We start from the raw sequence: 22,113 nt of genomic DNA on the forward strand, positions 1-22,113 counted from the left end.
TGGCGGACAGAAATCAAATTCTATCATCTTGGCGTGCAATCGCTTTGCTTCTATCGAAGACTCGATCACCGTGCATCAGCCAGAGCGATTAATTCACCGTGTAAGGGATTTCGCCATCTGATACGGATGGTGTGAGAGGCACTTTGCTGGCTTCACTCTCTTACCTGTTGACATTGTTTTTAAGGAATCTCGTCAAACTGTTTTAGCTTTCGGCAATCGATTCAGCCATAAAAATGTAGCAATATAGAAGCACTTTTGACTTTACCCAACAACCGTTAATGTTATGACACAGTATGTGTAAAAACAGTAAAGGACAGTCCGCCATCTTGCTAACGTGACTAACATCTTTCTCATGACTACGACTTTATGTAACTTTTTGTGTCACTCCCATTAAATGACGAGGTTGCGTAACGTGACTTGACGTGCGGTGAATTAATTTTATCGCTCCCTGCCACTAAAACAGCACAACAGTCTTTATTTATTCCAGCTTTGACTACCGTATTTTCCGGACTATAAGGCGCACCTAAAAATTTAACATTTTTCTCAAAAGCCGACAGTGCGCCTAATAGTCAGGTGCGCCTTATATATGGACCAAATTCCTAAATTTAAACTGGCCCGAAGCATTGTGTCATGAAATCAATCATAAGTGGCCGGCTGAAGACTATGAAACATGAATCAAAAAGACTATGGATCATTATTTTGTGATTATAAAATCATTTGTTGCATTGAAATAAAAAAAGATAAAATGGAGAATGATTTGATTTGGATTAAAAATCTGACATGATTCATTAATGGTGCGCCTTATAGTCCGGTGCGCCTTATATAAGGACAAAGTTTTAAAATGGGCCATTCATTGCCGGTGCGTTTTATAATCCGGAAAATACGGTAGTTCGGATGGCACGCTAAAAGCTAACGCTACTCTATGCTACTACTGTGTTGCCTGCTTATGCTGAATAGTTAATTAAATAAACAAACAAACTTTTATATGCTTTAGCTTATTACCGTTAACTAATAAAACAATGCTCATAAAAGCGTATGAAAGCAATATCACACGCGAGATCACGATGCATCGTATCGTATATCACCTTTGCTGTGATTATTTTTACAACCGAATCCCGATTGAGACTGTGCCACATTGCTCTCTCATGTGTGATATTACTTAATTGAGTACCTTGAAGGTACAAGAGTGCTATACAAGGGAAAACACATTACCTTTTATCACCGACTTGGGTCGAGAGGCATGCGTGTCCAATGAACAAGCAAACAAATATTTACACCTGTGGATGAATTAGTGTCTTCAATGGACAATTTTTTTTTTTTTTTAATGTGGAAAGAAGATGAAACGGGGAGCAGTCAGAGCGGCGTTTCAGACTCAGAACTGTGAGGGAGACGTGATGCTCAGACATTAACATTTTCTGTCACATGCAAAGTAGCTTTGAAAAAAAACTCTATAGGCATCATTCAAATACAAATGTGAACATATTTGCACCCAAATTGAGCTTGAACCTGCCTGGGCTTGTAAGTTTACTACCTTCCAGGCGTATTTCACCTCCAAACTGTGGTCAAATTGTGCAGAAAACTAAGGTTAAGTTGATTCCCCGGCTGCTTTCGGAACTACTCCAGCAAAACTTTTCGACCTGTGCAATGACTGAAATGTTAACACAGATGAGGAAAAAGAATGTGAAGGGTTGGGTTTTTTTTCCAACTGTTGTCTACACTATGACGCAAGATGATACAAATATAACTTTTTTGATTCCAAAATCGGGGAACATGGATGAATTCATAAATCACAGAAAAAAAAATCTGATTTAATCGGCTACTTTTATACAAAATGATGCAAGATATTAGATGGACGCTACTCTTACATACTAGTGGGTACATTATTATTATTATTAATCATTTTATTTTATTTATAGTACTATGCCATCATAATAACCCATGGAAAAGATAACTTACTTAATTCCCCGCACTGTACTCTGGCCTGGCCAACGGCAGAACACATTGGGAAGTATACTCACAAGTGTTCACCTTACAAGTGTTTATTTTTTTATTGCTATCAGCTGTTAAAGTGTAAAGTAGCAATTTGCCCAATGTGGAGCCTGAGAATTCGTATTATCAGCTGCAGTGGCAAAGCAATAAGTAAAAGAACACCGACACATATTTTGTTGGTCTCATTGAGAAGGATTCCCACGGAACGTTCCATTTCACCCTGGGGGGGGGCTTGTTGGATGAAGATGTGAGCGTTTGATAACAAATGAAATGATTCTTTCACAACAAGAAGTGGATGTGAAAGAATGAATTGGGCGAGCTTGGCGGCTCAATTTCGTTTTGGAGATATAGAGTCCCTCGACCAAACTTTGGAATCCACCGCTGGGCAATTTTCAGGGCCTATCACAGCTCATTCATCACGATATGATTGCTGTGTCGGGCTTATCTTGCTTGTGTGCAGCAGCTGATTTATTTATTTTTTTTCTCACCTGCAGGACTTTGTGAGCTCTTGAATTAGCACTTCAACGAGTAATAGACACCTGCTTCCAACATGTACGCGTGCAAATATTCCTGACGCCATTCCACGGCCTGTACGCGGCCGTTTTATTACACGATTGCTGTCACAGTCGGAATTGACAATTGCGTCTCGCACACCCAGGGGGCATGTGTTTGTAATCATTGATCCCATTTTTACACTGTTGTGAATTTGCGGTGGTTATTACCTCAGTAAGTGCAGCCATGTGATGGAAAAAGCCAATTATTTGCTTCTGTGGGGGGAAAAAAAATCTCTTTATATGTTGTGTTTTATTGCATTTTATCTCTGTTCTGAAATGCAGTCGCTTGTCAAGCTGTAAAAAGGCTAACTTGTTTGCATTTTGATATCTTTGGCTCCTTATGGCTCGAGCTGGAGCTAGTATGTTGCAATACGATGTACTAGGACTTGTACGCATGTCCTATTGCATTTGGGTATTTCTAAAAAATGGATAAGCTACTTCTGTGTCTTGAGATACAAGTTACACGACTTGTGTGTTTTTCAAGGTATGCTGCCACAGTATAGCTTAAGTCTGGTTAGCTCAATGCTAACAAACACAGCAAAACTCTATTGACAGGCTAATGGATAGCAGCTATGTACTGGTGTTAATAAACATAATGGCGGGAGGTCGGAACGGATTCCATGCATTTCCATTCACTTCAATGAGGAAAAGTAATTTGAGTTGAGCGTTAGACCAAACTACTCATTTTTGTTATTTATAGAACCATACTGTGATTTTTGTAATGTTTTGCCTTGACAAAAAAAGGAATGCCACTCAGACAGTGAAAAAAATAAAAAAAGAATAGTCTTTGTAAATGCACAATTATTGATAGAGCACTTCTAATGCATCCTTTTTGATTGTGTAAGTGTACCTAATTTTATGGCCTGTGCACTGATATTCTATTTAGTGTCCAAATAAGTTACCCGGCGCACTTATCAGTCAACCACCAGACTTCTTTGCCTGGGAATAAGAGGCTGCTTTAGAAGTCTGACTTTTGTTTTGTCTTCAAACTTCTACTAAGTTTGCACTCATATATGCTAAAGACTCATTTCCGTACAACCCTGTAAGGCACTTTCAATTGTAATGATAGATATTAATTAAATCATCGAACGTTTTCCGATGGCCTCCGACCGTAGAACCGATTATATCTATTTCCATTACTTCCTTGTTCTAAGAAAAGGCTTCTAAATCCAAACAAATTGGAAATCGACTAGCATCTCAGAACAGATTGTTTCACCTCACACGTTTAAAAGTGCTTCTAGATTTGACTTCAGAGAGTATTAGAATCAAAGTGATTGCGTCTGAGGTCTTTAGAGAGGGAAAAAACATCCTTTGGATTAGGAACAGATTGCAAAAGGAGGAGGCATGATAGCAGTCAAGCCAACACACGTAAATGAAAGACGGCCCCTCTTTTATCGATTCCTGTTCCTGCCAGCTTTAATGTTACGACTGTGTTGATCAGAGAAGAGATGTGGACTTTTAAGAGAATACATATAGCAAAGCTTTATCGCATACTCTACTGAAGGTCCAAAATGATACTGTTTTTTTTGTAACAGGCATAAATCATCCAGGCAGAGTAGAAAAGAATTATCAAGTGGCAGCTTGACACATAAGTCCAACCTGATGATAAATGTTTTTAGTTTTCTCATACTTATTAAACATTATCACAGCATTAAGTTGAGGGGAAAATTACAATACAATATCGTACACGTTTGCTATTTTATTGTGAAAAGAAATTATTCAAAGCGAAGGTGCATAAGGTCTGGTAAAATAAAAATGCTCACTAACACATCCTCAGACCATATTTGAGATATATCAGGCCGCAGTTGTAAATAAGGACTTGTACTTAATTGTTTGCCTGGGTAAATAAAGGTTAAATAAATCAATTAAATTAAATATATGCCTTGGAAAAAGGCTGAGATTTTGCAATTGGGCTAATTCATAAGATGTCAGTAAAAACATTGCTTTATATTTGTCTCCATAGTCGTCGTTCTGTTATGTGTGTTTAATATTTCTTTTATCTGAATTACGCCTACATTTTAGAACACACATATATGGGACGTCAGTGTAAGTGGCAGGTTCACCTTTTTATATTTTCATTCATTTCAATGAAAGATGGATCGATAAAACTTTATTGCCTTTATATTTTACATCACAGTCAGCGTAATTCGTAGGTTTGTAAGGCAAAATTCGATATTTTATAGTCGTCCCTCTGCTCAAAACATTGCAATCATCATCCGAGAATGTCAGCTCTTTTTAGTCATTGAAAGGATGTCATTTCATTCACATTGAACTTAAAATCTGCTGGATAAAGACGAGGCTGCACTTAAAATGCAATTTTGAGTAAATGCATCGCTTTAATGGTTACGATTGCTCTTGTATGTAACGTCAATAAACTTGCCCATTTACAATAATGGGGATTGTATAAAAGTTCTTTTTCAGACTCTCTGATGTTGCAAATTTCACCTCATTGTCCTCAGAAGATCCATTATAAACTCTTCTCTAAGTCAACACAAAGGATTGTTGCTATGACGACAACACGAGTCACCCTGCTGGGCAGCACGCTCTTTCAGAATTAGCGTGTGGAGTAATTATTATTATTACGAGGCTTGGAACAATCAGCGTTTGCTTATATCAAAATCAAACTAATCGGACCGTTGTGAAATTCTCCCCCAAAAATTCACAAAGCACTATTTTGAACATGTTGACGTCATTTAAAGTCTCCACAACTTACATTAGAAAGAAAAGTCGGATACTAGCTATGAAATTGGGCTCCGTCAGCGAAAGAAACATTCCGATGTCTTCTTCCGAGACGTATTTTTTGCTGGGTTGACGAGCTGTGGAATCAGCAGCAAAGTGGTACACGACAGACACTCATTTCGATATGTTGGAGCGCTTGACACTTGTATTGTTTGAAAAACAGTCCTCGGTTCAAAAGCATCAACTACATAAGACGCTAATAAAGACATAGTCGGAGTGAGCTGCAGTAAATGCTGACAAATGTTTTGTTTTATTCTCTTACTGCTCTCTCAACCTTTCCCATTGAAATTGCCATGCCTGCACCCCAAAGAAAAAAAATGTTTTTCAATAATCAATCAAATAAAGTTCTTGACTGCTGAAAAAAATATTCTGTTATATTCAGGAGAATCCATACGTGATGCTGCGGTCGGATCACCAGGAAATGGAAGGAAACGAACGATACGAAGGCTTCTGTGTGGACATGCTGAAGGAACTGGCAGCCATACTCAAGTTCAAATATCGAATCCGACTGGTGGGGGATGGACAGTATGGTGTCCCTGGAGCCAATGGAACGTGGAGCGGTATGGTGGGAGAGCTCATTTCAAGGGTATGTAAATATATTCAAGTCCTGTGAACTTAAATGAACATGGTTATCTCATCAAATATACATGAACATTTCATATATGTGAGTTGTATTCTTAAGGGACTCGCAACAAACGCTCATAGTACTGAACATTACAATTATCGAGCTATTGTGCTAATTTCAGAGCTTCAGAGGGACTTAAGTTAGTTTAAAGTCGACTACACTGCTTTCTACAGAGGAGTCAGTGTACATTGGAAGCTCAGAATGCAGACTTAATCTGTTCCATGACTTCATTAGTAAGCCAAAATGTTTGTAAACCAAGGTAATGGTCCCCATTGAAATGAATGGAAATGCAATGAATCCGTTCAAGTCCTAAAACTAAATTATACTTAACTTTTTTTTATCATTGTGTGATCAATGTAAATATACTACACAGCTCATTCTTCTTCGCTGGATTCTTAAAGCGTAACCACTTCGACTGTAAAGGACTGATGAAATATCACAGCTGTGAGATTTGTCACAGGGTAAAGGTCATTTAAAGGAATGTTTCCACAATGCAATGAAACAATTTGTCTTGTTTGATTAAAGGCTTACAGACAAGAGGATGAAAAGGGGATCAAATAGAAAGAAAAAAAAAATCAAGTGTTTGCCAACTCAATGGACGGCAGTGACAGAAATCGTCCAGGTTGCTCGGTCCATTAATTACCTGCCGTTGCCTTTCGATACTGAACAGTATTTCATTCCAAAAATTTGACAGCTGTCACACAACCTGGAAGAATAATTATTAAACATACCAATGGTAGTCCAGACTAGCGCACTTTTCATTGCGTCCTAACATTTACTTGGCCGCGAAGCTGTAATAGGAAATGAAACCGCAGAGAGTTTTTTTGCAGTTAGCAACACTAGAAGGCATAACAGCAGGCAGCCAGAGGAATCCAGTTATCAATATTAATATTCTATTGTCACATAAATAATTCAGCCGCTGTTACGACCGCGTGTTCATCTCGCAAAGAATCTGCCTTTGTAGAAATTGCCTCGACAGCTGCTCCCTGCGTGCGGCTTCCTTCCGGCGCTGGGTGCAGCCGATCAGACTTTCAAACGACTGTGAGCGTAGGATAAAAAAAAAAAAAAAGGAACGAAAAAGATGAGGCAGAGGTTTGGTCCCGCACATGATGAAGGGCAAAAACCTCGGGCAGATGAATACACCAAGACACAATGTACTCGTTTGTGTGCAGATCCAACGCAAAGGCTTTCGTCTGGCCACCCTACCTCATAGCCGAAACGTATACACAAGACGGGAGATTGTTGTCACAATTATTAAACAGCCAAAACATTACTTGCCAGAAATTCCCGTGGTACGAGACAAGAAAGGCATCAGGAAAAGCTGAACTTGATTCGCGGTCAATCAGAGATGCTTTAAATTGAGGCAGTTGAATGAGTTTGAGAGCACTGAGCACTGAGCAGAAGGTGTGGGTTCAAAGGCCAACCTGGTGATGTGATCTAAACGTGATCAAAAGCTTTGATTAATTATGGAACAAATCGAACAAAGAACAGCAGGTCATGCATTTGCAGAGGCATCTGCAGTGATGCGGTGTTCGCCTCCCTCCCATTCTTCACAATCGACTTCATTCTCCCACGGCGGCCCAAGCGCTGCCCCTTCCACTTTGCGTCCCTCGGGGAGATGAAGAGTCCTTTGCAACTACATTTTACAACCTTGTTTTCTTGTTGGCCATTTTGTTACGATGTTTTACCACGCACTGCTTAGACCACTTCTCTGAGCTGCTGTATAAATGCGTTTTCCAAACCTTCGACCTAAGACAAAAGCGAGATGTACTTAATCAAATGTTTTCTATTTGAAGCCCTCCCAAAACTTTCAAATGTATATTTTGTGAGACATCTACAGCTTTGTTCAGCTGGTCTTTGACTCCCGGGTATGACACGGAACTATTGACTGTGTGTGTTACAGAAAGCCGACTTGGCAGTCGCTGGCCTCACCATCACTGCGGAGCGTGAAAAGGTCATTGACTTCTCTAAACCCTTCATGACCCTCGGCATCAGCATCATGTATCGTGTCCACCTGGTAAGTTACATCACACACAGTCTAGCCAGTTCAAGGACGTTACTGTAAGTGCAGTCGGCAGATGGGCTAAGACCAATTTTGCTTTTGTAGCTGTTTTGGGCGCTCATCCAAGCTGGGTTCCCAATTGCTGTAGTTTCACCAAGCGGTTCCATTCACTTTGTCTTTTGAGAGTTCCACAAACTCCAGTCCTCGAGGACTGCTATCCTACATGTTTTAGAAGTTTTCCCTCTTTAAACACACCTGATGTTCTTTCCATCCAAACACATATCCATCCATTTTCCAACCTGCTTATCGTCACCAGGCTCGCGGATGTGCCGTGGTTCTCAAGGTTTCCTGGGTTAATAACGCTGTGGTTTGAAATAAGCTATTCCAGAAGCCAACTATGCAGAGAAGTAAACAGAGAAGACCCTGGTTCACCTCCATTATTGTTGTCACCATGTATTTTTGCGTATCATTGTGCCGTGGGTTATCGATGAGGCGATGTTATTTTCCGTTGAAGCAACAACTGACACGAATGGCTTCCAATGACACTGATTATCCAAAGTATTTAAAAAAAAATATATATATATATATATATATATATATATATATATATATATATATATAGATATATATGAAAACAAAAAGAATATGAAAACAAATAAAAAGAAAAAATAATACATGAATAATAAAAATTCAAATAAATAAATAATAAAATCAAATAAATCATTTTGGACAAACTGTCCAGCGCAGTGCAGACAGGACTAATGTCTCTTGCCTCTACGCGGCGCCCTCCTTAACCTCTGTTGTATCAAGAGAGCAAACCCAAGCAAGAAACCTTGAAACAACTTAAGTGCAGCGGGATGCTTGCCAATGTTTGCAGAATCAGAGGCCCATTAATCAGGGTCGCCCTCCTCTAACACCCAAGGTGACCCGAGCAGCGCTTAGCATAGCACCAATTGGAGGCTAAATTGTCCTTTGTCATATCTCAGGAGCATTTACTCCCATTCTCCGTTGCTGTCCTGTTTCCCATTCTTGTAAACCTTTGTACCTCCCCGTGGTTGGCGGACTGTACTAATAAGTGGAGCGGTGAGGCTCTCAATTGAGCAGTTGGGAAGAATCAATCGATGGCCTCAGCAGGTGCAGTTTTAAAAGGCTGCTGGGAAGCGTGGCGCCTCTGAAGTAGGAGGCAGGCAAGCAACTGGGAGCTTGAAGCGACATGGGGATGACATCCCACAGGGTTCACACACACACACACACACACACACACACACACACACACACACACACACACACACACACACACCGATGAGTCGAAGGTTTGAAAATAAGAGGAAAGGTGAATGTTCTTTGTTTCATAGCACTCTCTTGACTCCTGTTGGACTTTCTAACATAGCGACGTGTCACACATCGATTTTTGTCCGACTTTTTCAAACTAATTTTCAGTCAGACCAATGATTGCCAGATTATGTTTGATATTGATTTCTTGGGGATAATTGGCCATTTGTAAGCTTTTTCTCCACATGTCTTGAATCTCCGTTAGATACTATTGTTGTCTAGTTTCTTTCTACTCCCAGACAAATTCTGAGCCAATCAAAATAGTCAAATATTTCAAGCCTAAACCCTTTGCAGATATTTAAAAACTAATTTTGTGGTTTACTTTGCGAAGCAGATGCGTTGATGGGAAAATACATTTTGGAGTGATAATTGCTTTTAATTCTGTGGAATTAAAATCCTTTAGTCATTCACTGAAAAATTCACCCATTTGCAGAATTGCAGCAAAGTTTAACCTGGGTTGTTAGTAGAGACTTATTTTTAAAGGTAAGGTTATAAGATGAGTTTAAATATCTATTTGTGTTTTGTACTCATCGTCTATGCAGTATATTTATGGTTGAAATTATTCTAAATAAAAAAAAACAGGGTGGCTCTTGACGTTTGCACTGTGGACATTTTATGATCTTATGCGTAGGTAGCAATGTGCGTGCCTCTATTGGCCTCAGTCAGTCGTCATAAATATGAACAGTGACAGTGTAACCTTGAGCTATCGGCAGCCTGCTCTTATTGAAACTTTCCCTCTTGTCACCTTCACCTTCGCCGTGACAAAGCCAAGTGAGGTAAAGTAGTCCTTAAGAGATGTCAATACACTCATTGCCTTCAAGTCGAGGACTCTTACGTCAAAGGAGTCGCTCGTAGTAGGTGGGTTGCATAATTAAATAGCCGTCCGTTAGGGTTGAAACGGAGTTGTCACATTCAGCAGTGGTCCTCAGGGCAGAGCGTGGCGTACAAAGCTTTATTGACTCGCAAACATAATGCCGAGTCTGTGGAAGTGCCACATGTCGAATAAATTTGTCACATGCATCGAGCGGAATCCACTTTTACGCCTCGACATTTTAAATGTTTCGGTTGTTTTGCGGTGGGTGACACTCATGTCGGTTTTTAGAAAGGCTTCACTCTCGTAAGAATCGTGTTGTCAGTGACCTTGTGACTCCCGATTAATTCAAACGGTGTTTTTGAGAGTAGCGGGGGAAGTACGGAAGATCATAAAGAGAAGAAAGGAGAAGTAAATGAGCAAGGAGTATGCTAAATGGCGAGGAGATGGGTAGATGAGAGCGGAGATGCAAGCTGAGGAGAAGAGTTGAAATGACAATGGGAAGTGTCCTTCAGTGAGTCAGTATTCATGCAGGCAGTCTCCAGGGGCAAACATTGTGGTGTGCATATAAAGAGGCGGGATGACTAGGTGAAATCCTTGACTGGATAACCTCACCAGCTCTTTCAGACACGCGATAGAGAAAACAAAACTATTAAATGTCAAAAGAAAGGCTTCCTCTGGTTCGCAATAGAAACATTTGTCTTTCCTCGTCGTTTTAATGCTCGATTTGCTGAGATCATATCTAGAAAAATATGAAAATTATTTGGTGTTTTTTTTTCATCCGTGTAATGGTTGCCTTAGAGGCTGTTACTTTAAGGAGACGTTAGCCTCCGATGACATAATCCGCTTGCTTCGAGCAAAGAAATAATGGACCATTAAATGTAACCTAGCTCAGTTTGCTATACAGTACATCTTTATTTATTATTTACTACTTTATTATTTTTATTTTTTACTTTATTTTTATTTTATTCTTTTATTTTTATTATTTTTTATTTTATTATTTTTATTATTATTATGATGGTGATTGTTATTATTTACTTTACTTTATTATTTATTAACTGGCATCAGCCACAACTTTCTTAACTAGCAAAAACAGCAGACTGGCTAAGATCCACATAGTGTATGACAGCGCAAACAGCTTCTGACAAGCTCTGAAGCGTCAACACGCAAAGACAAACACGCACCACTGTGGTCTCACTGTCTGTCATGCACAAACAAACAAACAAACACAAAAAGCCAAACATGTACTGGAAAACACTTGTGAGCATCTGAAGAACATTCAATATTTGCCTACAAGTTATTATAAAACGTGAGCTAACCTTTTAGTGACACTCCATCCGCAATTAGAGTCACGTATAGCTTGTTGGGAGTGATTAATCTCATCGCACCAGGTTATTAAAGAAGTGGCACTCGTTTGACCTCGCAGAATATGGAAATAAGTGTCATACAAGGAATCAATTGGTTCTACTCTGTTTCCAGTCTCTTATTTAAAGGTTTAAGGGTTTGAATATCCGCTCTAGCCTTTTTGTTTGAAGGCTAAGAATTGAGTTCATTAGACTTAGACATCAATGTGCTTGATTATTTTTTTTATTTATATATGTGAAAAATCATGGTAAGTCACAAATGATGCATGAGGTGGGTGACGTTATTCTCTGTAGTTTGTTAAATTTGTTCTTCTTTTCCTGATAAATTATAAAAAGAAATTTTTTTTATCAACGCATTCGAACACAAATGGTGCAGTAAGGCAAGTAGACAGACAATATTACAATCCTCATATATTCGTTATCCGTTCCAAATGCTTAATATTACTCCAGTTTAGTCACTTAGTTTAAAAACTCTTTATATATAGTTCTGTATGTCTGAATAATACTGCATCCTGTTAGCCATGGTCCACACCCCATAAGGAACACATGGATCAATGGCATTTCTAAGTAATTTGTGATGCTTTGAGATATTTGGAGTTGAAAGCGTCGACCCAAAAGGAATTAAATTTGTAAGTCAAGCCACCACTCTGTTTATCAGCTCCTTTTATCTACCACAGTTGGAAAAAAATGTTTTTAAAAATTCACACTCTATGAATCCTAAAAAAAAAAAAACGCTAAAAGGCACCATCAGAGTTCTTTTATATTATGAAAGGAAACATACAGAAAAGAAAGCAAATGGAAATGTGGCAACTTTTTATGCAGTTCCATTTGCAAAATAGCATATCTGCTGGAACCTTCTAGCCCATTATTTCCCCTGCAGCTCTTGAAAGCATAACTTTGTCTTAATGCACACATATTAAAGCACTGAGATCTGCAGCAAACACAACACTCTTTTTTTTTTGTTTTGTTTTTTATTAACCATCCACCCTCAGTCTCGATTTTGGATCTTTTGGCCACCATCTGTTGGCAACACTACAGCTCTGTTCATCTTTGTAATGGCGCCTCGGTGGGAACTTAAAATGCGGAGAAGAGGGCTTGGCAGTTAACAGATCGCTGCTTCAGCACGCAGCCAGCAAAGAGGAGGAGGAGGCGTGTCAGCACAAAAGGCCATTAGCACGTTCACGGCAACAGCAGCAACAAGTTTTCATCATCATGGGCGTGACATTGTCGTCATTCCTCCAAATTACACATTCTTCCCTCTTTTGCTTTCCTAAGAACCCTAACAGTGCATCAAACAGCGCTAAATTGGACCTCGTCGATCATAACAAACCCTCAAAAAAATCATCCCCACCCGTGTGCCGCAAATTTCATTTAGCTCAGGGCTAAGCAACTATTAGCCAGGCGATCTGGCATTCATGGTGTCCCCCGGGGACTTAATTTGCAATTTGGCATTGGACTGATTTTGGGAGGTGGCTGATGAAATGCTAATTGATGAGCTAGTAACAGGATAGCGTTGTTGTAAACGGAACAATTGGTCATGTTTTATTGTCCCGCTGACCCTTTCAGGGTCGCAAAGCAGATGGCATATCTGCGTGGAAGTGGATTGTATTCAGCATGTCCGCTCAACACACAAACACACACACACTCATAGGTGAGCACACACACTTTGCTGTGGCACTAGTGAAGGAGTAATTGGTTCCGTTTAGAGGACGGTGGCTGTTGGGGAGAGATAATGAAACATGAGGGTCCCTCTCGTCTATTACTTACAAAGAGTGGGGAGGAAGTGATGTTACTGTACTTCAGATTTTTTTCGCTTTTTTTTTTTTATCTGTACTTTGAGTGTTCATGTTACTGATGATTTCACATTCGGAAACTGATTTTTGTACTTTTACTCCTTACTTTGTCAATAGTATTTTTCCAACTCTGCGAAAGATGAGGTATAAAAACATTTAATGTGATAAGTGAGTTTTTCAAGAAACCAGCTGTCATTTCACTTGTGAGCAAAAGTTTAAAATGCTAGCACTGTTTAGTGACAGCGCACAAAGTTTGAAACTAACTTGCCATTATGATTTTTTTTCTTCTATTTTTATCTTTTGTTTTTGTTGTAACAAAGTTAAAAATCTCTTGGGCATATGTGGTATTGCATAAATGTTTATTGGTAAACTATAAATGTCGCACATATGAAATTTGAATCACATTTTTTATTTGTTCCTTTCTGTGTTTGTTTTGATCCTTTGTTATATAAAAATAATTCCTAAAACTTTTTTTCTGGCCATAACAGGATATGTCAGCATTAACAAGAATAGATATAATGTGGAATTAAAAGTTGAATTTGAAGCAGCAGAGAATAGGATAGAAAGCGATTTGTTTGTATCTTTATTAGCTGTCATGGTAATATTACCCTCGTGTGTTAAATGAAATTCACCCCCTGTTGCTCTGATTATACTGTTTTGAGTCTCCTCCGCCCCCCAGCAATTGAGTCATGTATCCTTTTATTACATTATGTTGTTCAACACTTGACATAAATTGCGAAATTAATTTTTTACAGCTTAATCTTTGGGAATAGAAACTCTTATTTGCCATTTTGTCTCACTATTCACCATCACTCCGCAGTATTTACTGTGCATGGGAGACCTACTTTATGACTGTTGATTTGAATGTTTATCAGTTTACAACGCGGAAATCTATACTTATCGCATCCAACTAGCATTGTTTACTGCCACACTGTTGCGGACAGCTGTAAATGTTGATTAACTCAGAGTCAATTCAGTCTGTGGGGCAATGGAGTCAACATGGAACTTGGCCGCTAATTAGTCCGCCTTTGTCGGGTTAGATTAAGTTTTATCATGATCGAAAGTTGATGTAAACACGGTTCTGGGTTTATTTCAGGGTCGACGGCCAGGCTACTTCTCCTTCCTGGATCCGTTCTCGCCAGGCGTGTGGCTCTTCATGCTGCTGGCCTACTTGGCTGTGAGCTGCGTGCTCTTCCTGGTTGCTAGGTAGGACGCACACTCACATTTTTGGCCCTACTGACAGCTGACCTAAAAACAATGACAAATAGACATGGGCTCATATGTATCAATTGTTTGTTCAGGTTGTAATTCAGACAAATATATAATATAATATCTACTCCATCTGCAGCTCCTTCTCTCTTTTTTCTGCAGATGGGGTATTTTTGAGTTTTTACTTGCCCCCCTAGGGATTAAGATGAGGAGATGTCATTAATATTCATCAACAGTTAGGGCAGGGGTGTCAAACTTTTTTTTTCGCGGGCCGCATTGTAGTCATAGCTTCTTTCGGAGGGCCATTATGACTGTCAACCCAAATAAATGTATGAGCACCTCATATTATATACAGTAAAAGCTACAAAACAAACTGACACATAACTCATTTTCAAATCAGACGAGTAAAAACTGTGAGTTAGGGTGTGAATTCCATACGAGTCTTTTTTTCTGATTAAGGGCTTTATAAATTGATTTCATTTGACTTGGAATTGTCCCTAAATGATGATCTTTCCTCCATCTTTTAGTCAACTTAGCTGAAAAGTAAGTCTGGCTTTCAAGAAATCTACATCTAGTTAAAAAAAAAATTCAGACGGCTGTGGGAGAAAAAGCAGAAATCATCGTTGAAGCCATTTACCCTTGTTTTCTCAATAGCTCTGCCTTTGTCAAACCACATGAAAGGATTTGTGGTGCCACTGGAGATGACTAAAGCTTCCGCTACCCAGAAGCACATGAAGTCATGGTGAAAAAGTCTACTGGGAGAGAAAGGAAACAAAAGAGACCAGGGAGATGAATAGTTTTTGTGTGGTTAGTTCTACGGGGGCTTAGACTGGTGTTTTTATCCTTTTCATTCAGTCTCTGCAGGTGATCACAACACCAATAGAAGAGACTTTCACTGGCTGGGTCTTCAGCGTAACACTGACACCTAGTGGTTGGATAGAGAACTGAAACTCAAAACAAGGCAATGAAATCTATCCAGTCATGCATTTTCCACTGTATTGTGTTAATAGAAGACTCGTGATTGGCTACCAACCACCTAGTTCACTTCACCGTGGCTAAAATTAGCAGTGGATCAGCTCCAGCTTACTGGCAACTGGCGTTTATGGCCCAGATGCGCAGTGGATCATCGTAAAACAAAAATATTAAAATGAAAAAAAACGCAGACACTCCGTAATCTTCGGACTTCATAAAATGTAATAGCTTTATCAAAAAAGACTTTCAAGCCCATTTTTCTAATTAATTTTGAAAACCTTTCAAGTTTTTTATACTTGACATCTACTGCGGGAAGTTATCCGACAAACTAACTTTTCTGAACAGCACTGTTTCATGTATTTCAAACTTAATATTAAAGTAGGCAGCACATAAGAATAAGAAGTTAGTAGACACTCCAGAGGCAACTCAAAGCCTTTGTAACTGTCGGATTTAACTTCCCTTGTACTTGTTTTTTATGGTAATGCCAATTCCTGAACTCACTTGAATTCCCACTCACGCTGCTTGCCTGGAGCCCAGTACATCGCTGTATATCTTGTTTCTCTACAGATTGACACCTTACGAGTGGTACAACCCGCACCCCTGCCTGAAAGGACGCTGCAACCTGCTCATCAATCAATACTCCCTCGGAAACAGCTTGTGGTTCCCCGTCGGCGGTTTCATGCAGCAAGGTTCCACCATCGCCCCCAGGGCGTTGTCCACGCGCTGTGTCAGCGGAGTGTGGTCAGTGTGGACATCATAGTTGCCGATCCGTCATCTGTTCATCTTCATTTGTCTTTTTTGGAGGTGACGTTATCACCTTGCCCTCCTTTTGTCCGTGTCTTCTCATCTAAGTTATGCCGTCATTATGAAGCTCCTCGCTGTGCCCTCGCCGTTTATCTCCATACATCTGTTGGCTCATTTGCATAAGAGCTACATATGCTCTCCATTCCCCTCGCGCAGGTGGGCGTTCACATTAATCATCATCTCGTCGTACACCGCCAACCTGGCCGCCTTCCTCACCGTTCAGAGGATGGAGGTGCCCATCGAGTCAGTGGATGACCTGGCGGATCAGACGGCCATCGAGTACGGCACCATGCACGGCGGCTCCACCATGACCTTCTTCCAGGTCAGGGCTCGCGCACAACACTGCTTTTGATAGATTGTTTATGCTGCTAGGTCAATATGAAACAGAGATTGACCCAAGTGGCCTTTGAATCGATGAGTCATCGGTGATGCTATCCCCCCGTGGTCACCTTCCTGTTTAGCGCTAATCACAGGTTTCCTGCCTCCTTGACCACATCCACTCAATAGCTTTCTCCTCAGAAACCAAGTCTTGAGCGAAGCAGCATGACCTCAGCCAAAAAAGAAAAAAAAACTAGTGGAAAATGGAGAGCGGATGTGACAGGGGAAGTGAGGCAGTGAAGAACGATATGGGGCGAAGGAATTATATATATAGGCCTGGTGGCTGCTTCCCTGTGTGCTTTATAGCCCGCTGGACTGTTAATTATGTTGGTAAAGACAAGCTCAAAGAAAGAAGAGGCCAAGTTAGAATGCTAAGTGAAGAATGGGTTCTGCAAGGAGAGCAGAGGAAAGAGAAACTTGCACTTAAAAGTAACAAAACGTGCAGCGCTGATGCTTCTGCTGGGAAAAAAAGTCACTTCGTCTTAAGTCGGAGCTAATATTTATCTTCGGACGTGAAGGAAATGCAGTAGAATTGATCCCTGCGATCATAAAACACTGTATGGTCACTTTTAATAAATCACAAGCTCCCCCTGCTATTGGTTTATAATTGCCTACAGATGCCACAAGATGGCGGCAAAGCACTTAAAACAGACAGGATCATAAAGTACACTGGATTTATGTACATAGTTACTTCAAGATGGCACAACATGGTGGCAAAGCACTACTTTACTACAAATTACTTAACTCACTGCACCGGTACGTTACAAGTTGGTGGCAAAGCACTACTTTTGTCGGAAAGAAGCTCTTCAACACACTTCTACATAGTTTCTTAGTACCAAGATGCCACAAGTATTTAATCAAATAAAACTATGACCTGTCTTTCACGCACAAATCTTTGTAGCAGATGGATAACAAAACAAACTTGGTCTTCATCTGTAGCTAAATTTGTCTTCTCACGATACGTTCTGTCACGGCTACGCAGAACTCCCGTTACCAGACGTACCAACGAATGTGGAACTTCATGCACTCCAAGCAGCCCAGCGTGTTTGTGAAGAGCACGGAGGAGGGCATCGCTCGCGTTCTCAATTCCAACTACGCCTACCTGCTGGAGAGCACCATGAACGAGTACTATCGCCAGAGGAACTGCAACCTGACGCAGATCGGCGGGCTGCTCGACACCAAGGGCTACGGTATCGGAATGCCGCTGGGTGAGTGGGGGAGACGGCGGGGAATCGAGTCGAAAATAAATCCAACGAACGGTTCTTCAATCCATTTTGAGGCTGTGAACAAAACTTGTGGAGCAAGAGAATTAGTTGGAGGATTTGACGGGAAAAGTTAAATTGAAATGTAGCACATGAGCGAAGGGGGAAAAAAAAAGACAAAGACAAACTCAAACAGGTTTTAATAGAACACCTCTGATGGGGGAAGGCAAGATAAGAAAATGTGGAACTTGGCTCCCCGCTTGCTCGGAGACTCAAATGTCTTCAACTTTGATCACATGTTGAGCGGAGGAGAAACACCTTAAAAGTAAACAGGAGTTATTTAAATTCCTCTCAAGTATGGATCAGCTCAATCTTTGTCAAACAAAATCATCCCATTGGATAACTAAAGTTTGTATCACTAAAACATTTTATTAAAGTACAGTGGTGCCCTAAGTTTTTCCCCAAGATATCAGTTGTCGTTTTTTTGTTTGATTTGTAAACTCAACTCACTTTACAGATGTCTGCAGTTTGGCAGAAAGTGAACAAAAAAAAAAAAATTGTTTTGCCACTCCCAGTTCAGGTTATACGTTAAATTTAACATAAACATATTGTGTACTTAAAGCAACCACATAACTTAAAGCCTTATAATATACCGTCCATTATTCAAAACAAATCCTTGAGAAAAAAAAAAAAAAAAACTGGATTTACAGCAACTTCATTTTTGTATACATATCCTATCTGTTATTTTAACAGAGCTGTGTTTACTTTCTATATCAGCTGTAAAAATCAGCTGCTATAATTTCCCACTTGATAAATGTTTAACCTTGGTGGAGTTCTGCGCTCACAAGGTGCTTTTTGTTATCTGATAAATGTGTTTGTTTCAAAATAGACTCAGCATAAAAAAAAAAAAAAAGCTGAAAAAGCACCACGTTTCCAAATTGTGTCATAGTGGCCCCCTACAAGTTACACAATGGGTCAGCGTTTTGCCTCATTTTTTGACTGCAGGCTCCGTGTACCGTGATGAGTTTGACCTGGCCATCCTCAAGCTTCAGGAGGACAATCGCTTGGAGATCCTCAAGCGGAAATGGTGGGATGGCGGCAAATGTCCAAAAGAAGAGGACCACCGTGCCAAAGGTTCTCATCTTGTTAACCTTCTTGCTCCGATTATATTCAACCCACCTCATGCTGTCCTTTTGGTCTTACTCCCGCAGGTCTGGGAATGGAGAACATCGGCGGCATCTTTGTGGTCCTGGTGTGCGGCTTGCTGGTGGCCATCTTCATGGCGGTGCTGGAGTTTGTTTGGATGCTGAGGCACGCGCCAGGAAACGAGGTGAGAGAGGCGTATGTCACCTGCATCTGCTTTGTGTCCCTCTACCCCCCCTGGCGCCCACCCCCCCGCGGGGCCGCCAGACTCCCCTCACACTGAGCAGGTCTGACACGTACTCGCCGTCTGCTTCCAAACACATTGAGCACAAAACCAAAGATTTACCTCACGTGGTCTACATGTTTAGATGTATTGCTGTTTAAAATTCTAAATATACAATAGTCAAAATGGATGTAGTCGGGTCTTATTGGTGCAATAATGGTGCTGGCAGTCGTAGCCTTTTTATCTGTGTGTGATTATTGCTCTTCAAAATCCAAGTGAGCCTATTTGATGCCTTCCACTGTGTGCACTTGGCAACGGTGCAACTTTTATTGAAGTTATTGTTAGGGTAGCTAAAGTTCCGTAGCTGCTATACACTTCTAATGTGTAGTTACTATCAGGGTGTCCGTTGAATGTAGCCTCGTGTCAAATCGAGAAGTTTGAACAATCTTGTAGCAGCTATCGGTTTGCCTTCTTCCACACACATCGTTCGATTGGATTCAGCCAGATGTGCTCGACTTAATTTCTGATGTGATGCCTTCCAAATGATCCTCGATGACTGTCACTTTTTTTTTCTTCAAATGGACTCTCCGCACTGTGATTTTACTTCAATAAACATGCAGTATGTCAAAGTCAAACGCCGACTTGTGAGTCCTTCTTTTTATCGCATATACTGAATTTTATTTGCTCTAAAATTGAGTCTATTTGAGGAATTACGGTAATGTTTTGTGGTATTGACCAGCGTCTAACCTCTAATGTGTGATCAGTCTGGCCTCTCTCCCTTCCCCCCCCCCCCCTTTCTATCTGCCATGGATGCTTCCCAACAGTCGGTGTGCGAGGAGATGCTTCGCGAGCTACATGGCATCGTCCTGTGTCACGACAGCCTGCAGGTGAGGCGCCGCCGGACGCCGTCGGTTACGAGGCCGCGACCCCTGCCCCAGGACGAGCGCCGGGCGCGAGCGGCCGCCGTGGGCCTAGCCAACGGCAAGCTGTGCGGCGGCACCGGGCTACCCGAGCCGTTCTCCCACAGACTGGCTCAAGAAGCCGCCCTGGTGGCCAGAGGCTGCAGCCACATCCGCATTTGCCCCGAGTGCAGACGCTTCCAGGGGCTCAGGATGCGTCCCGGGGCGGCCGGGGCGCTGCCGTCCCCCACGCCGAGTGAGGAGAGCTTAGAGTGGGACAAGACGACAAACAGCAGCGAACCTGAATAACACAAGCCCCGCAGATGTCCGCCTTCCTAGTCGGACGGCGCTTTGTTGCTGGATGGCCAGACACAGGACCGAGGTACTGACTCATCTTTTTTTTTTTTTTTTTGGAACCTCCTGGGGCGGCTTTGTCTTTTCCTTGCTCATGGAAAAACTGATGAGTCTGTCTCATGTCGGCCCTCGATACTGCTCCGAACAGGACGCGCAAAGGACAAAGCGCCATGGGCCATTTGTACTATGCAGTATTTTCAAGTCATTTATCAGTGTGCTGTTTCTTTCTCTCCCCGTCTTTTTAAATTATTCCTGTCCTCTGTTGGATTACCAGTACTGAATATTGTTGTTATATTGTTCCTGGGGGGGGCGAAAAAAATTAAACATTAAACCAGTTCCTTTTTTTAATCTGACAATTGTATGTTACAAAATGCTGACAGAAAACAAATTACCGGTTCCTGAACTCTTTTTGATGTTTTGTCACATTTGCTTAAATAAGACGTTAATGAGTCTTTTAAATGTTTTTTTTTTTCTTCTTAAACACTTCAAATTTTCCTGTGCCTTCGCCTCTCGTCTGACATCTTTGACTCCATGTCATATTCACTATGACTTTTCTTCGCCTTTCTATGACCTCTTGTCTCAATGTAAACACGCACAGGGGGAATATTCATGAAGGACTTGAGGCCAACAAACATTCCTATGACTAAAACGCAGCTGCATAAACAAATAAATCGGTCCGCAGTAAAAGGGAGAAGGTTTTTATATATTTATATCAGCAGTTGACATGTGTTCTTTTAAATGTCAAGGCCCTTCAACTTGAATTGAATGTGATAGGTTGCGCAAAGCCCGAGGACCCTTTCAGTTTGCATCGGCCGACTTGCTCTGACATTTTCATGCATTCATTTTTGCAAAACACAAAGTTAGAATAGATTAGTCTGAAGTCATCTGGGACTACGCCGTAAACAGGATATCATTTAAAGAGCTCACTCGGATATGTTGTTGCTTCGGTTCAACATGTCCTCGCTCAAATTTAGTCGGAAGGCTTACGGAATGCATTTGTATTACTTTTTAATACCGCTCTTTTTTTTGTTCTTTTTTTGTAAACTATCGACGTGAGATGTTTGTTTACTCAACTGCAAAATGTCTAATGGGGTGATCCCGCATGGTAGTGGGAGGCCTTAGAGATGCAATGCATTTTTATAAAACATTAAATATGACATACAATAATAATGTGCAAAACACAACACGAAAAAAAAACAGGAAAAACGAAATACTAAACACAACAGCAAATAAAAAACACAAAACAGCAAGTCAAAAAATACAAATACAAAAAAAAATAGCATTCATCTACTAAAATCGCCCTGTGCTAATCTCTCCGATGTGTCCATCTTTTTAAATGCGCCCATCACCTTCATTCCATCACTCCTCCATGACATCAATAAAAACTTCAAGGTGCCTCCGCCTGTCCTGGCACGCAATATTTCACATTCTTCAAAGTACTCGGAAGGAGAATATTTATGACATCAAACTGGTTAAAAAATACAAAATATGCATAACAGCCTTTCCCCCCCAACTGTATGGATGACTGTGCAGAATATTACACATGCGTGTATCTCAATTGAGACTCTAAATACTGGAATAATAGAATTACTAAATTCCTTGGAACCAAACTTGGAAAATAAAGCCGAGTTATCCCAAGTGAGAGGAACACAACAGAATGAATAACAGCAAGACCCAAGACATTCGGGGCAGTAGAATTACTATCGGTGTCAACCTGTCG

At 40.8% G+C, this 22,113-nt stretch overlaps 1 protein-coding gene across 7 annotated transcripts in view; it reads left to right on the top strand.

Moving 5' to 3' along the window:
* The window catches only part of grik4 (glutamate receptor, ionotropic, kainate 4), a 170,022-nt gene that overhangs the window by 146,053 nt on the left and 1,856 nt on the right, over positions 1–22,113 (top strand). For 4 of the 7 annotated variants that reach the window (XR_007482894.1, XR_007482895.2, XR_007482893.2 and 1 more), the window contains 9 exons: positions 5,665–5,868; positions 7,811–7,924; positions 14,306–14,415; positions 15,958–16,131; positions 16,351–16,516; positions 17,555–17,780; positions 18,780–18,908; positions 18,986–19,104; positions 19,965–20,421. Coding sequence is in view for 2 of the 7 variants with exons in the window: in XM_049726644.2 (XP_049582601.1) it covers positions 5,665–5,868; positions 7,811–7,924; positions 14,306–14,415; positions 15,958–16,131; positions 16,351–16,516; positions 17,555–17,780; positions 18,780–18,908; positions 18,986–19,104; positions 19,965–20,348 (1,626 nt within the window). In the remaining 5 variants the exon portion in view is untranslated. Of the gene's footprint in view, positions 1–5,664; positions 5,869–7,810; positions 7,925–14,305; positions 14,416–15,957; positions 16,132–16,350; positions 16,517–17,554; positions 17,781–18,779; positions 18,909–18,985; positions 19,105–19,964; positions 21,088–22,113 lie in introns of those variants that run through there. The other 3 variants (XR_007482896.2, XM_049726646.2, XM_049726644.2) reach the window with 3 other exon arrangements.

This window comes from Syngnathus scovelli, chromosome 7 (genome assembly GCF_024217435.2).
Source record: "Syngnathus scovelli strain Florida chromosome 7, RoL_Ssco_1.2, whole genome shotgun sequence".
In the NCBI taxonomy this organism is placed as follows: Eukaryota; Metazoa; Chordata; class Actinopteri; order Syngnathiformes; family Syngnathidae; genus Syngnathus; species Syngnathus scovelli.